The following is a 17,929-nucleotide window of genomic DNA, read 5'->3' on the forward strand; positions in this document are numbered from 1 at the left end:
ATATCTCAGTGAAAAAAGCTTGAAGCACAAACCCAGGAGAGAGTGTTGTGTTAGAGTATCAGTCGCTTTGATAATGACTTATTCATTTATTGAATACCAAAAACAAGATTATAAAAGAAAAATAAGCAAAGGTTTTTGGAATAAAAAGGTTTAATTGTTCATACATAATTTCAGCAAAGTTTAAAGCTAACTTGTCATAGTGATTTTAATTTGACAGAGTATTTTCTTAAATAACACACAATTCTTTTACTTAGGTATTCATTTTATTCATTTTAACCTTCCAATAATACATAAAAAGAAATGAGATTTTACTTGGCTTAAGAAAGGATGGAAAAATCAATAATAAAAAATGCTGAAATTGGAATAAGTTAAATGTGCAAATAACATTTTAACCTTAACATCCATTGCCAGAACATACTTTTACTTAAGCAACTTACGACTAAATTTGAAGAGAAAATTGAACTAAGATTTTGTATAACTCGTGTGTGTGTGATACATATTGTCAATGACTGTGGATGATAATTGTGAGTATATAATATTGTGTGTGTGCAAGAGATTTTTTTCTTTCACACACATACCATTTATGGCAGGTGAGACAGAGTTGTAAGTGGTAAGTATTTATTCTGATGCACAACTTAGGTAGACAAGTACCAGAGTCTAGATTCCAGTGCCAGAAGGGACCAGTTTGTACACTTAGTCGTTTTGTGTGGCCTCCTGTATAACACAAGACATAGAAATTCTTCAAAATAATTCTTAGAGCAGATTTTTTAGCTTTTGGTGTCGGGGGGTGGGGGAAGGGGACATACAATTTCTGATGGGTTGGCCACTCCAATTTTCTGGTGAGTAATCAAGGGCTGCACTTTTCCATGGAAGTGGGGTGTAGAAGGGAGTTTAGAATAGAGAACTGGAGTGTAGAATAGGGTGTGGGGTATGAAAGGGAGTTTGGATGAAGGAGGGGGTTGTGACCTGAGGCAGGGTATTGGAATGTAGGGTCCAGGATGGGGTATGAGTGCATGAAAATTTTCTGGCCTGTGCGAGAGGTGTAGGAATGAGTGCAGGATCTGGGAGGGAGTTGGGGTGTAGTGCTAGAAGCATGGAGGTGCTTACCAGCCAGCTGTTGGCCAGCAGCAGTGTCTGGCAGGCTTCCCTGTCTGCCAGCAACCCCAGCCTGTTGTCTGTTCCATGTGGCTGTCTGCGCTGTGTGGGCAAAGGCTTTGGTACTGCCCTCGCCCAAGCAAAATCTCTTAGCTCCTATCGGGTCAGACTTTCAAAATAACACACATCTTTCAATGCTACCGTGGTCCTCCCCTACCACAGGGTCTTATTCTATCAGAGCAGAAGACACCTGTTTTGTATTCTTTTGTAATGCACCAGTACCTGCAATATACTAGGCTATTGCGTGGCGCAGCTTTTTCATGTTTGTAAATTCTGATGCACTGGACTTCGTTGGTCAAGCTGGAACAAAGTGTGGGAGGATTTGTATTCCAGTCTTAGACTGGTACACTTGGTGCTCCTGAGGAGGATACTGCTTGGTAGTCACCTACCATGTGAATCCATACCGACACATACTCAAGAGACTGTCTGTAATAGTTAGCCTGCAGTAATTGTGTGGCTCTTTGAGATGTTCGTGAAGGTGGGAATCTGATAATCCCCACCCTCCATCCCTGCTTTTAGAGTCTTCAGGTAATTTTGCGGTTTGAGTAGCAGAGGAACTAAGGGTGCGTCAAGGCCATTTTGTCATTTAGGCTCTTGCATGAGTAGACACAGGGTGAATGTGCACTCCCAACAGAACCTGGCATGTATGAGGTACTGTGGCACTTATAGTGGGATCTATATTGACTTGAGTGTTTCAGTGAAGCACAATTAGTGTATAGTAAATAATAATCTTTTCTTCCTCCTGCCCTCTGTGCTGCAGTTAAATAAATTGCTACAGTTTTTCCAAGTTCTTCATGGCACAGGAAGGGGCTCTATATGTGCCTTGCATAGCACCTAGGAGAGTAGCATCCAAATCTTAAAAATAATAGGGAAAGTGGTGGCATGTTTGTGTGTGGTTTTTGGTTTCACCTGCCCACAAACTGTCAGAAAATTTTCTCTCTTCAGACAGAATCCAGATTGGCAAATGGTGTTTGAGACGCGATTTTTTAAAAAAGAGCTATCTTAAATGGAAGTTAGCTCTGCCATAATATGACTCTAGTAGCTGTTCTGCTTCTGCGGTAATAAACTGTACCTTTGGTTTGTGAAACGATTTTGATACAAAGTATCAAAGAGGACAAAGAGTCAGAGCCCGAGAGTTATCATATGATTAACATCACCATTTAGTCCTGTGAAGCTTGCTAAGCTCTATGGGAGAGATCATTAGGTTTAAATGTGGCAAAGATATGGACCCCACATGATCAAAATGACAAGGGAGATTTTGACATATGTAGGTAAATTATGAAATGATAATTGTGTATAATACTTTAAAAGTCTAAACTAAAAAATTTAAAAGAAAACACAACAAAAGTTCTGTTTTAAAAGTTCAGTGTTATGTTTCCAACTTAAATACCAACTATTTGTTTAAAACTACAAATGTTAAAAAGTAAGGAAATGGAAAACTAAGAATATACACGCTTCCATAAAATAAAATATACTCTTCCAATGATAGCAATAGTCTATATAATGATTTTTCACATTTACATTATCAAACAATCTTAACTCGCATAAAAACATAACATTATCATTAGCTTTAGTAACGTAACATTATACTTATCACAGTTCCTATATGCTGTATCTGCCTAATTAGCTTCTATTTACAATTCTTTAAATGCAACCTATTGAGAAGCTTACAATATTCAGATGTATAGTACACCTTGCTAAATAGGATACCCTATTTAGACAATTACTGCTTCGAAAATGACTTGTTTCACATATCATTTCTGATTAGTAAAACAAAATAATGTCAGAGATAAGATTATTTTGATAACATGAATGTAAACTTAATTTTGTCCTCATTTGTTGTCATTGGACTGTGCTCGTCTGTTTTATTTGTGAGATGTATTTATGCCCTTGAATTGTCAGTTCATCAGTTTTTAACTTAAAAAATGTGGAATCATTATTTGTGTTGGAGATGTAGAACTGTACTCATTCAAAACAGTTGTGTTTTCCTTTTCTGCGATTAAACATGTACTTTATGTATTTTAATTAATTGATATATATTTAGTTTTTGGATTCAAGATACATAAGTGATAATTAAAAGATTGTGTTATTGCTAGAAAAAATATAGTCACTAGCTATATTACTGTAACAACCTATTAGTATGTTCCAGCTAACTGATTTGTAGGATTATTCTGTGGGGTGGAAAGTATGGCCTGGAGCACCAAACCATTGGCCATGACATATATCACATGAAAAAAACAGACAGGCCATAAAACAAAAACAAGTCTAAAATGTAAAGTTGAAAATATTATTCACTTAATAGATTTTTCTCTCAGTGATTCTTTGGTTAATTTATGTATCTTTCAGCTGAATGATATTCAGATACGACTAAGGAAGGCAATGGTAGTAACTAACAAGTATATGAACAAAAGAAGTTCAATTTTAGCTTGAATAGAGGCTATCAATTTGGGAAAAAAAGTTTGAGACGGTAATGTAGAGTGTTTCATATGGATCAGATACTTCATTGGTATTCAACTGCTTTATTAGTTTCTTAGATGATCCTGTTAAAGTGGTTCCCCATGTTATTTTACTTTGTTTTGTGGGGTTTGGGATAAGTTCTTCCATTTCTTTCTAGGAAACTCCCCTTTAGTGAAAAAAGAGTGTATTTCCCTGTTTCTAAAGATACGATGTTCTAGATTCTATGTTCATTACAGTTCAGGTCTTTAGATAGAAATCTTTTATCACAAAAGTCTTTCAAGTGCTTGATGAGTTGGTCAGCCTTGCCCATTCAGATAAGGCATTGTGTGTGCTATAGTAAGCCACATGCACACCAGAAATCATGCTGCCTTTTCCCAAGGGCTTCAAAGTCTATTAATTCATCCTGTTCTCTAGCAAAAACATATCTGCTCTGCCTGACTCTCTGTGTTGCTGGTTTAGGAGTTCTTGTGTGGCTTTTTGCCTCAAGATAAATCATTCTGGTTCTGTCTTGTTCCACTTTCTGGCCTTTCTTCCAGGTAATAGTCTGTCCTCCACAGCTCACAAAGGACCCATTGCCACACACACTCTCTTTCCTGACAATTTTTATTTTATTGAAACAAAAGCAGTTCCTCAGCCCAATCTAGGCTACAGATCCCAGTGTTTTTTTTTTCCCCCTGCACCTCTGTCCTCCTGAAGGAATTTTTCTGTTATGTTCACAGAGGGCTTCCTGCCTGGAGGAGGATTCCTACTGCCTTTTCTCCCAGGAGACGCTGACAGCCTCCTCCTTCCTGTTGCTCCTGTTTTCTTCATATCTCTCTCCCTCTCTCTTACAGTGTTTCTCTCAGTTGGTTCCCACTGCCTCCCCTCACAGAGGATCCTGGTAGTCATTCCCATGGAACTTCCTGCTTCTGGTCTGTCTGCCTATTGCCAGGGAGTTAGCAGTGGGAGCCCTGTCAGCACTGCAATTAGATGCTTGTGGCTGACCTGTACCAGTTGACTTGGGCTCGTGGGGCTCAGTTAAGAGCCTGTTTAATTGTGGTGTGACGGGACTCTCTTGACGGACAGGTTGTTAATAAGATATTTAAATATTTAAATGAGTCCCTGAATAAGGAGGTGCGCAAACCTCCTGTGCACAGATCCCAGGACCCGGACCAGAACCCTGCTGCGACCCCAAGACAGGAGAGTGTCACCCCGGTACGCTCTGGTCCCCGCTAAGGCCTCCTGGAAAGAAGTGGCTGGCAGAGACAACGAGACCAGGACAAGGGCTAAAGTTGAAACAAAGTAACTAAAAGTTTATTAAGCAATGCAGCAAGATCAAACTATAATAAGTAACAGTGCTAATGGGCAAGCTTAACTAAACACTACTAATAATATCCATAACTTACAGTTGAAACAGTGTCCATTATGTTTTCTGTATTGTAGTCCTTAAATTTGTTTTATTGAACTGCAAGGCAAAGAATTGATTATTTGAATGGGATAAAAAGGGCGGATGAAATTAGGAACAAGGGTTAAGGGGTTTAAAAATCCCCACTGTCTCCTTCTAAGGCTGGGGTGGGGGTGCTAAGCCCCGCCTCTGTGCGGGGTCAGGTTGCTAGCCCGACCCAAGGGGTTGATACCCGAGAGCTGGTCGGGGCTGTCCCTCTTCTGGGGGGCCCCCTGGTACTCCCTTGTGGGTTCAACTGAATGTACCTGGGAGGCCTGTGCTCTTCTTCAGGTCACCAAGGGAGGTTGGACAACTAAGGGAGGCAGGGAGGCAGTGCCTTCTCCTGCAATTTGTTTTAATAGAGATGGGTAGGTGACAAAGGATAAGGGAGGTTAAACCTTCACCTTATTACTAAAACTATTATAGGCACAATTATAACAACTAAAATCTACTATACTTAACTAATAAATACTAATTATTAATTAAATGTGCTTTCTGTGTAAGAACCCAACCTGGGCTTATAGGCCCGGCCCTGAGGGTCAAGCCCTTGGGTACTGTGCCTCCCCCGCCGAGGAAGCCCACAGTAGGGGTGTGACCCCTACTCCCCCACTGGGAGTCCCGATATCCCAGGTGGAAATGTATTAAGCAGTGTGTGTGTGTTTGTGTGTGTATGTGTGTGTGTGTGTCAAGGTAGGTTTACGTGTCTTGCTCGAGAGTAGTTACAAATTAGTGAGATGAGGTCCAGTCCGGTTTGATGTGGCAGGTAAGTTGTCTCGGTATATGAAGCGGCGTGGGCGATGTTAAGGCCGGAATGACGACTGTGGTGTTGGCAGGCCCTTGGTTGCGCCGCCGGGTACGCAGTACCCCCCACTGAAGTGGGGGGCCAATTCCCCACCCCGCGGCCTGGCCGAAGGGCCTGCTTGCTGCTCCTAGATGCAAGTGTGAGCTAGTGAGCGGTGGGGCACACTAGCGCGATGATGCCGCTTCGGGCCGCAAGACGGCATGGGCTCCAGGTAGAGATGGCCGGCGCTGCTAGGAAACGCAAGCATGGCAGTGATTTAGCTCAGTGCCGCTAGTGCGGCTGTGATTTAGCTCTGTGTTGCAAGTGCGGCTGTGATTCAGCTCTTCTTTGGCTTTGCATCTGGCCTCGGGGTTAGCGGACGCCTATTGGCCATGCTTCTCCCGTGTAGGATCAGCAGAATCCTTGCCTGCAGTACTCAAGGGCCCTGAATGCCAGGACCAGCCTGACTTATATAGACAGAGTTCATGCATGATTCATGAGGTAATTATCATATGAAAGTTCTGAGCACCTGTTCTCAAAGAGGTCCTCCGGGCTGGGAAGTTTCCAGAAACTGCCCACCTGTGCCCAATCAGGGGCCTGGAATTCAAAGCATTGATCATGAATTATTCATGAGTTCAGGTTACCGGGGAAACCACCTGACACAGAGTGACCATTGCAGGGGGCTACTAAATGGCAGCCTATGTATCTTTAGATTCTACCTGTACCTGCATTGATGTTTAATGGCCAAAGGCTTGTTTCCCCTGGCCCACGGGGACGATAATGCCCAAGGGATAAAAATCCCTGACATGGTGAAGATGTCCAAGGGTGGGCTGGAGCCCAGGCCCTAGGACCCTGCAAGGTGTGATGGCTCCAAAGCCGTGGTTGCTTCCCAATCCTACAAGTCTACATCACAGTTACATGGCCCCTTGGACTGAGCCTCAAGAGCCTCTATCAGCTGACACGGACCAGTAGTGGGTTTTTAATTGCAATCTAGACATACGCTATGTCTTCTCTTTCAGCTCCTTTTTTGTCTGCCTCTCCAGCCTGAAACACACATGCTTCACACCTTTATGGCCCAGGTTTCTCCTCTTGCAGCTCAGTTGGAGTCTGTTGACTAAGCACAGGTGCACTTGTCTTGTTCTTTCATAAAGGGCCCATATCACCTTATGTCATGCCCCCGACTCCCTGTTCTGTTCAACAGTTCTTTGATTATTCAAAACTACCTTTTTCCCCTGAGACCATTCCTAGAGTGCTGAATGTGAGGATGGGTTGAATGACTAGCTTGTTAGAGGCCCCAAAATAAGCAAGACTGGTTTATCAATTTCTAGGTAGAAAGTTCCATTTCATTTGTTGGAATTGTTAAGTAAAATGTAAGAATATACATTTGAATTAATTCTTTAGATCCACAAGCCCAATTTTCCCTGGTGGAAATTAATCTGTTTCCTGGTGCCTATAAGTTAATTATGTCTCTTTATGCTTAAGGATAAATAATCCAAAGAAATGTTTTCCCATGGTGAGTATTATTTCTGATAAAATGGAGGTTAACATTTCGCTTCTCCACAGTGAGATGAGTATCTTTAATTGAACATTGTTTTCTGTACTTTACTTAAGCTTAGATTCATGTTTCATTAACAAGTACTTGAAAACTGTACTTCTGTTCTAAAATATGTTTTCTTAGTGTCTGTAAAGAAATAATTATTTTTAATGACCCAGAAGGTCTGAAGAACCTATTATTTTGCCAAAACAAAAAGCAGTCAAGTAGCACTTTAAACACTAGCAAAATAGTTTATTAGGTGAGCTTTATTCTGCACATCTGTTATGCTGCCACCAAAGAGCCAGTACATGGAAAGTGATAACAGAATATGTAATCAGATATTGTCTGGTGCATGAGACGAAAAGTTAGCCATTATACAAGAGTTGGGGAAGGGTAGGCATAATGATTTCTGATATTTTATTTTGGTGTTTTAATCTCTACTACGTTCCAAATGTGAGTATATAGCCTTCAAAGTGTATGTTTAATATGCATCTTCTTTGGCAATTAAACTCATTCAGATATATAAAAATATTGCTGTCTAAACATCTGTTCTAAAAGAAAATTCTCTTAGGCAGATTTTACAAGTTCAGTCACTGTTTTTCATGAGTCAAAAATCATGTTTGTGTAATAGGATAGAAGAAATTTGTGGTCATTCTCTCTATTTATGCTTTTTCCAGCAGATGCTAGGTACTTTCATGATATTTCTGATGAAACTTAGCTTGGTATTCTTATTAATTATTTTGTTATTTGTACTATAGTTGTGCCTAAGTATCCCAACTGAAGGTCTTAATGAGAAATAATTACTATACTGAGGAGGGGACAGAGCCGAGAAAGACTTGTTGAACGTCACGCAGCAGGTGATTTTGTAAAGCTGGAATTAGAACCCAGGTTGGCTTTCAGTGCTGTATCCTATTTACTAGATCATACTGTCTCTCCACACTTATTTCAAGGAATGTAAATAGTAATATAATGTCTTTTAGTTGTCAGACAATTGTAAAATAATGACTACTCTTGATCGTGTAATAGGGATTCTGGAGCTTTTTCCTTTTTTACGTACTTATTATTTTCACTCTCTTTCAAGGCCTTGAATTAGGCTAACAGCTGCTTCTGACAAAGGAAGACTGAATGCTGCTTCCTCTGAAATCTAACACTCCTACTTTTGGATCAACCAGAAAGAGTTATATGAAGCACTTTTCCAAAAGAGGTTAGGTACATTGCCTCTGACATGGTTCTAGCCCTGGACTAAAGACAGCAGTTAAAATGTTTTGTAAATTTTTAACCTGACTGGGCAATGGTATTAACAAATCATTGCCTGCCTCATTCACTGTTCTTACAGCATTTCTGGAGTACAAATCTACTCCTTCATAATCCATCCCTTGCCTGGTGCTTGGTTGTTTAGGGTCTATGTGACTATTACTAATGTTAATTTTATGTGCACACAGGAAGAGAAAAGCTCTATTTGAGAGGGGCAGAGGTATACTAAAGACAAGTTGCTGGTAGTACTCAACTCCCTCCTCTTAGTGACTGATTAACCAATATTTATGTATTTAGGATTTTTTTTTCTTTACAAACTGCAATAAAATAAATTACATTGCTCTGTGTGCTTTTGCCAATCACTTTCTAAAACACTAATCAGAAAAAGACCCATCAGTTATCTGCAATCAAATTAAGTAAAGCAGCAAGAGGATCAATACAAAAGGACTTATCAGCCTGTCCACACAATCTCAAGTCCCACACCACCCCTAACTGGCCTTACTGAACAATTATCTCCTGATAGGTGGGGTAATGTAAGCCATGTGTCCTGAAAGCTAACCAGCTAACAAATGCAGGCTATTGGAAGTCTGGGGAAGAAGCAAGTTACACTTGTCTAGGGCCTTAAGGTAGAATGCCCAGCTAGCAACCCCCTGTTTCTTCAATGTTGGGCTTCTTCTCAGGTGCCTTCACTGACTACATCTATAGCAGGATCTAATGATGAGAGAGGATTTCTCCTATGTACGTCCTAGGCCACATAAGGCTTTTCATAGTTCAAATGGTCATAAAATTAATCTAGAAATTGAAAATTATCTTGTTCAGTGTTTGAAGAGTGATGTTGGGCAATTCTGGAGCTACCCAAAAGTGGCTTCATCTACCCTTTGAACATAGGCTTTTACCAAGGTCAAATAGCACAATGGTCTTCTTTTTCTTTGTCCAGTTAATATTAGGATTGTGCACTATACATGATCATCGAGTTTATAAGCACCTTTGCTAGACTTTGCTATCAGTAAGATGCAGACAGAGTACTTGACTTGACTTAAACCCTTGTACTTGGGGTGGAGCATAGGTCATCTTCCACTTCAGTCTGCCTTGGGACAAAACTTCTAACTGACCCAAGGAGTATTCTGCTTGTTGTTGTCCTTCCTTCTCCATGTTCTCTGAAGTCTTTCTCATTTGTGTTTTCCTTGGAGGTTCCATTTGAGAGCTTGACAGACTATGCTGGCTGATGGTTTTCTGAGTGTGGCTTAGCCATCCTTACTCTCTTCTCTTGATTTGAACAGCAAGTGCTGCTTGTCCTGCTCTGTTTCAAGGCTCCTTATTTGTGACCAAGTCATTCTATATGATGCAAAAGATGTACCTCAGGCATCTGTTGAATGTCTGTACCTTGTGATTTGAAGACTTTTTAGTACTCTAGGTCTTGCATCCATACAAGAGCCCACTCTTCACAATTGTGTTGAAGATCTGCATCTTTGTCTTTGCAGATATTATTTGTGAACTCCATAAGAGATGAAGAGTTAGGATTAGATGAAGAGTCTTGAATACGGCTGTTGCTTTCCCTATTCTAGCATTGATACCCTTGTCTTTTCCTCCATCTCTTCCCATAATATTCCTCAAGTAGGTTAGCTGCTCCACATGTTCCAGGTCATCCTCTCCTAGTGTGATCGTGGTGTTTTGTTGGACTGGTTGATCCTCATTGTCTTGGTCTTTCAGGTAGTTTTGCTGATCAGACTATCTATTACCTGCAAGGCTTCTTTGTGCTGGTAATAGATAGCTTGATTAGCAAATTACCTGCAATCAGAAAGTTCAAATTGTAACCCTCCAGAAAGAAAAGTGAAAAGAAAAAGAGAGAGAATCTTAAAAATCTGAGACCTACAAACAAAAGGATTTAACCCTAAGAAAGAAAAAGAATTGTGTATACTACAAGATACAGTTTGTACAAATGTCACCAAAAGCGAGGGGTTGGTGCGGGGGGGAGATTACATGACAGCATAAGCAAAATCACTGCTAATAAATAGAGCATAAGAATGGTCGTGCTGGGGAAGATAAAAGTCCACCTAATCCAGTATCCTGTCTTCTGACAAAAGCCAAGTGCCAGGTTCTTTAGAAGGAATGAACAGAACAGGTAATCATCAACTGATCCATCCTAACACCCATAGCCAGTATCTGGAAAGCAGAGGCTTAAGGACATCATCCCTGCTCATCCTGGTTAATAACCATTGATGTGGCCTATCCTTCATGAATTTATATAGTTCTTTTTTGAGCCCTGTTACAGCCTTGCTCTTCTCAACCTCCTCTGGTTCCACAGGTTAACCTGCACTGTATGAAGAAATACTTCCTTTTGTTTGTTTTAATTTAGCTATTTAATTTCACTTGGTGACCCCTAGCTCTTGTTTTAAGAGAAGTAAATAACACGTGTTCCACACGAGTCATGATTTTATATATCTATACGTAACCCCCTCTCTTAGTTGTCCCCCCCCACCAAGCTGGACAGTCCAAGATATATTAATCTCTCCTCATATGGGAACCAAATAATTTTTGTTACCCTTTCCTATATCTTTTCCAATTCTAAGATTTCATTTTTGAGATGGGCATGCTACATAGCAATAAATTGTTCAAGATGCAGGAGTACAAAGAGTTTATATAGTGAAAATGTATTTTCTATGTTATCTATCCTTTTCCTAAGATTTCCAAAATTATTTTAGCTTTTTTGACTTCTGCAACATTGGCTGGATGTTTTCAGAGAATTTGCCATTCACTCCAAGGTCTTTCTCATAAATGGCAACTGCTAATTCGGATCCCATCATTTTATAAGTATTGTTGGGATTATGTTTTCCTGTGTGCATTACTTTACATTTGTCCACATTCAATTTCATCTGTCATTTTGTTGCCCATCATATTTTCATGTAGCATTGTGGAGCTGTAATATAAAGATAAATGTTTATATAAATTAGAGAGACTGCAGACTCATTTATCTGTATACATTAATCAATGTCAAAATATGTAAGATGTTTAAAATTACACTTCTTTGACCTATATTAAAAAAGAAAACGGAAGGGGACAAAAAAAAGCACTTAGGCTATGTCTACACTACATGATAAAGTCAAATTTAAGGCAATTATGTGAGTTTTACACTGTCAGTGTCTTTACTGTAAATACCATTGTCTCAATTTTAGGAAGCACTAAGATCGATATCATAACATTGTTGAGAGTGGATGGGTGTTGTGTCAAGTTTGAATTTAAAAAATCGAATGAAGATTCGTCTGGAAGCGCTGTGTCTTTAAATCAAATTCCTTAGTCTCCAGAGGTGTTCCATATGTATCCCACAGTGCCCCACAGTCCTCTGCTTTGGCCGCTTCCATCTCTGCTGCTGTCCAGATGTGCAGGAATTAGGTAACAAGAAGTCCACAAATTTGAATTCAGCACCAGGAATCCCAAAGCTGTGGGGTCATGCTTGTATGACGGGCTTAGAAACGTCTTTCTTTCTTGGGTATCAGTGTATCCACCCATTAAAAACAGCCCCAACACGGAGTTCTTGGTTTTGTCTCTACCTCTGCAAGCTGAGCACTTGGACTTTTTCCCCCCCCCCGGTTGGCAGCTAGGCTGTTGGGGGGTGGGGTCGTGCTTGTATGAGAGGCTGAGAAACTTCTTTTCTCTGGTTTACATTTGTGCAGGGGCCTTCCCTCCCTCTGTCACAGGCCCCATGCAGCCGGGGTCTTTGCTACGCCTGCCACATCATGTGGCTAGCCCTTTACCCAGTAAAAGGACGTGACTGCTCTTCAGTGTGGACCGTGCTGCCAGGCAGCACCATATCCTGGCTTGCGCATGCTGAGGACTCCAAGGGCAGGAAAGATTTTCAGAGGCTTGCTGCCACCCGGGGGTGGGGGGGACCATCTCAACTGTCTCTTGAGCCACGGACCCCACAACCCCCTACCAAAAATACTTTTGGGGGCTTGCTGCCACTTGGGGGAAGTCTCCCACAGCAGCTAAGATTTTTGGGAGCTTGCTGCCGTGGGTTAGGGGCGGAGAGACCACTTCAACTGGCTCTGCTGCCATGGGCTCCACGCCATCCTATGATGATGAGGGCAGTCAGTCCCCACAAAGTCCATTGGGGCTGCCCCCCCCCACCTGAGCAATGGTGAAGGGGCCATGTCAGCTGGTCCTTCATCCTGTGATCCACTCAACACGCCCCCCCCCATGGGATGAGGAGGTCTGGCCCCCTAACAATTGATGCTCCGCCCGCCACCACCTGAGGAAGACTGCTTGCTGAAATTTTGGGAGCTCCATCCACCATGTTGGACAGCTCAGTGTCGTGAAGTGGAAAACCAAAAATCTTTTTCCTAACCTTTTGTATCCTCTTCAAGCTTTGGCCCGCTTACCACAGGGAAGAGTAGCTGGAGGGTCAGTTGAGAAGACAGACTCCTGGGTGATCCAGGAACGTTCATGTGTGCAAATTTGGTGAGCCCCATACCCCATGTTGAACACCTCTGTGTAATGACCTGGGCAGCCAAAAACCCTGCTTCGCAAAATCTCTTTTTTGCAAACCTTTACTATCCTACTCTTTCTTTAAGCTTTGCATTGTTCCTGTTTTATTTTCAGGAATCATGTTTCTGTCATCAAGGGGGAGGGGACAGTGGCTGGAGGACTAGTTGAGAAAACTCAGACACTGACTGCTTTTTGTAAAATCTTTGATAATTCAGTTATAAAAAGCAATTCAGCTGTAGAAGCAAGAGATTTCAGCTAATTTGGCGATCTTTGTTGATGCCCTACTTTTCCTTCCTTCCTTCTGAAAAAATGGCAGTTTGCTTTCCAGAGGAGGGAAGTGAGGACAATGCAATATGGGAAGATGACATCATATACCCACAACCACTTGCAGGACATTTTTCCCCATGCTGCACCAGTGAAAATACTCAGAATGCTATGAGGGAACTGTGCAATAGGTTCCCACAATGCACTGCTGTAACAGTCAATGTTTGGTGATTGAATGTGGCAGCGAGAAGTCAACTTTGTGGGGAATCTGTGGGGAAGTGAGGATATGTAAACTCGAATTTATAAAACCCAGCATTACAAAGTCAATTTTAATAAATTCAAATTTATCTTGTCATATAGAAATAGTGTTTTCTGCTCAAGAGATATTTGGAGTCTATGAGAAAGTTACAGCATTTTCAGAACTTCATTGAGACAGTGAAGATTAGGTATACATCACAAGCTATGTCTACATTGCAGGTTTTTTTGATGTTGTTTATTTCAGCATTAGAGTTGGAAAATTGCATTCACAGAGACACAACATAGTGAAAAGGCATTCTCATTTATAGCCACAGGTCACAGCCTCAGCATTACAAAAGGAACCTTCTCAGGAGCTGGTAATAGCTTGCTTTGCTCACATATTTCTTTTCCTCCATGAAGAAGGTGGTGGGGGGGCAGCAAAAGTTGTTAGCAGGAGTAATTATTTCAAGGGAAGAGCCCTCTTATCCCAAATTATCCTGCTTGGCTGTGTGAATTCTTTGGTGGTTCTCTTCTTCACCCCTACCCCACCCACCACACACACCCTCCAGGAAAAAAAGTGTTTGTTTTGTTTTTTCCTCGGAGGAGGACAGGGGAAACTGTGTAGACAAGCCCTAAGTATGACGTTCTGGGCAGTTAGAGTTTTATCCACTAAGCAATGTTGGGTTATTAGTTAAAATATATGAATAGGAGATGGAACACCTACAAGGATAAACTAAATATGGTACAGGAAGTGGTTTCGATGGTTGTGTTGCTGGCATTCTTATTACTGAGTTAGTACTGAATCAGTATCACAATTCAGTTTTAAGGGGTGCTGTGCTGTTGGCGATAAAAACAATATGTCGGCCATCTGAGCTTATTGAAAACCCCGTAGTGTATTTTGCGAGAGAGCAATCTTCCAGTTTTGCTAATTCAATTTTCTTAAATTTCTATGACCTTTTCAGTTAGATAGGACAAAAAGAATGCCAAAGTATTGCTGTGTGCTATTCACTGTTTTTAAAAAATGTGTTTCTAAAAACTACTGTTTTAGCTAGATATGTACTGGAATTCACTGCAATATCAGTTTTTAAAATATCCCTTTTTTAAAAAATAGCTGTTTATGAAGCATTTAGGAAGAAGTGGCTGGGTGAGAGAAGATTTGACTTATGATAGAAGTATTGAATATTGGCCTCAGTCACAAAACTTCATCCAGAACTTTAAGCACCAAAAGAGGGGTGTTTGGCTTCCCGGTACTTACAGTAAGATTCAGTATAATATAATTATATTGTTTTGCCCTGTGTTGCAGTGCCGAGAGCCCTCATTAAAGGGAGATGTGTTCTGTGGTATAACAGGGTTTTCCGTGTGTAGTTCATAGAATAGAATACTATATTATGACTGGAAGGGACCTCGAGAGGCCATCAAGTCCAGCCCCCTGCCCCAATGGCAGGACTATTACAGTGATCTTCTGAGTTGCTGCACATATTCTATAAATAGGAAAGTGATATATAGTCATAAGCTACACTGTGTATTTGTTTGCTACTGTTTTATATAAGGATTCTTCTTTTATGTGTTTGCCCACAGATGCTAACATCTGACTTAGAAAACAGAGAGAAGCAGCAGCAAAAAATGCTGGATCAGCTGAAGGAGATAGAGAGCTGTTACAAGGCCTCTGAGAGTGAACGGAAGCAAACAGAGCTCCAAACTGCTGAGCTGGCCCAACAACTTGAAGAGTCTACTAAGGAAGCGGATCGGTACCTTGCTGAATTCAGGCAGTCAGAGACTCTTAGGTTAGAGTCTGCGAAGAAGAAAGAGGAATTGAAAATAAAAGCTCAGGAATCTATTCGACACTGGAAGCTGAAATACAAGAAACTGGAACGTGATATGGTAAAGCAGAATGAAACTATCAATCAGCTGATGGACAAAAGCAATCAGGTAAGAGCAGAGTCATTATTTTCCCTCTCTCTTCCCTTTTATATTTTAGAAATAGAGATGAGAATGTGACATAAGCACTTGCCATCTGTAATTGTGTGATGAATTTACATAAGTCACAAAACAGCTGGCAGATGTTAATGACTTTTTGTTTCTAGTGACCTGCGTTGGATTCATGTTGTTGGCCAAGAAGTAAAATATTCTGTGTTCATTACTTATACTCTAAGATTTGCTGTCTCCTTTCTAAATCAGTATGTTTTTTTAAAAATCTTTTCTTTTGAAAGCAAAAAGAAAAAAGCCACTTTTCACCACAAATATTTTTTTTTCTTTTGTATTTTCATGCATAGCTTAGATCGCAGGGGAAATGAACCCATCAGTTTCACTTTTTGACTGTTTTAAATTAGCTTGTGTATCAATATTTGGGTTGCTAATATAGCAGAAAAATATTTAAGCAACACCCTCAGCCCCTACAAAAAAGTAGTCTGCATCATTCATATCAAACAATTTTAAGGTGAGAGGGCAGGTGAAGAGTAACAAAGTAAAACTACCAGGGTTAGTTTTTAATGAAGGCAGAATGTAACTTAGAAGATGGTTTTGGTAATTGGTTGTCATCTCTGAGGGTTGCCTTATTCTCTGAAGATGTGTTTTGTCACCCTTTCTACTCACCACATGTGATTCTTCTCGGGAAGATGCAAGACTAAGTATGCTGTGGTGCAATTTACCATATTCACTACACTCGGGTGCATGTCTTTTCTTTGAGTTGTGAATGATACAATGTCAGCTTTTTCCATGTTTAAGAGTAGATTGCATATAAAGTAATACAGACTGACACTCAATCGGGAGATAATGGTTGTGGTGGGATCTTAACAGCATGTCACACACAATTTTTTTTCCCACTGATTTTAGTGGTGTTTGCACATCCTTTATTCAAGCAGTTTGGAAATACCAGTTGGTGTTGTGCGACAAAAATGCACAGAACAGAATTAGGTGATGTGGATTATAATATTGGTGGCTTGTAGTGGCTGGTTTTTATTATTGCTCACCCTGGTGGTATGAAGGGGTAAGAAATTCTATAATTTCAGACTAGAGAATTATGACTGGGTACACTAGACCTTGGTTTTACATTTCATTTACAAGACAGCAGCATAGTTTCCCATAGTTTCATCTTATAGGAGGGATAAGCAAACTGGGGGGCATGAAATTTCATATGGCGGGTGCAGCACGACTGGCTGCTAAGTTTCAGGCTCATCCACCTCATTAAAATGTTGGAATGTATTACTTTTTTTTGTATGTGTATTCACATTTATATACCGATTAATAGAGTTTTTACATGCTACATACTTACTTTCTTATACATGCCAAAATGGATTTTTTTTCATATGAACATAACCAAACTTTCCATCCGTTTGGATTACACTACACAGATTTTTTTTTTTTGGGGGGGGGGGGGGCTGCTCCTTGCAGGAATGAAAAGTGGGGCTTGACGTAAAAAGCTTGCTCACCCATTTTATAGGATTGGTGGCTGGTTTAGAAGGAGCAGTACTACCTCTTGAGTCAACAGCACAGTTTCTTGCAGCACTTTCTTTGGAGTTTTCTCTTCCAAGTGTAGTACCCAGAGGCACTGAGACCTCATCTGGGGTGAGAGAAGTCTCTGCTCTACAGCCTCTGCTGAGAGCTAGCTGGCCTTTAGCTCACATGGTAAAGCACAGGGCTTTAGACCCTCTGCTTGTAGGTTCTATTCCTGGGGCTGGCAACCTCGGTCTGTTGATGTTATAACTGGCCCGTTGGCCGGGAAGAACTGTTGGAAGGTCTCAGAAGCTTGGGATGTGTTCCTTCAGTGCAGGGAAGCATGTCATATCCACAGGCTCTGAGACCTCATCTGGGGTGAGTGAAGTCTCTGCTCTACAGCCTTGGCTGAGAGCCAGCTGGCCTTTAGCTCATGTAGTAGGGTGTAGGGCTTTAGACCCTATGCTTGCAGGTTCTATTCCTGGGGCTGGTAACCTGGGTCTGCTGGCATTATGCAAGTTTTCATCAAACCAAGCTGTGTGTAATTTAAAATCTTAGAATGTTATGATTAATGAAATTTTCACATTTTAGTAATTGGCTGAAAAATTAGCATTGGAATTACAATTATAGACCAATCTAGTTTAAAGCCAGAAGGACCACAAGATGATCTGTGGTGACCTTCTGAGTATCACAGGACACTGAGCATCCTCACCTTAAGCCCAAAACTAAAATGAAACCAAATTAATTACAACCCACAGACACGTAGACTGTAGTGTGCTGGAAGCAGTGGATAGGAAGTACACTAGTGCCCAAGGTCCACCCAACACCTAAATAAATATGAATGTAAAACGGATGGAGATACACATCTCATAGAACTGGAAGGGGCCTTGGGATGTCATTGAGTCCAGTC

The 17,929-nt window shown here is 40.9% G+C and overlaps 1 protein-coding gene across 1 annotated transcript in view; it reads left to right on the forward strand.

Annotated features, from left to right (window-relative positions):
* Nucleotides 1-17,929, forward strand: part of CEP128 (centrosomal protein 128) — a 315,311-nt gene that overhangs the window by 60,662 nt on the left and 236,720 nt on the right. Inside the window, exon 13 of the mRNA XM_074998779.1 lies at nt 15,166-15,516. Coding sequence (XP_074854880.1) covers nt 15,166-15,516 — 351 coding nt within the window. The remainder of the gene's footprint in view (nt 1-15,165; nt 15,517-17,929) is intronic.

This window comes from Carettochelys insculpta, chromosome 6 (genome assembly GCF_033958435.1).
Source record: "Carettochelys insculpta isolate YL-2023 chromosome 6, ASM3395843v1, whole genome shotgun sequence".
NCBI classification, from domain to species: Eukaryota; Metazoa; Chordata; order Testudines; family Carettochelyidae; genus Carettochelys; species Carettochelys insculpta.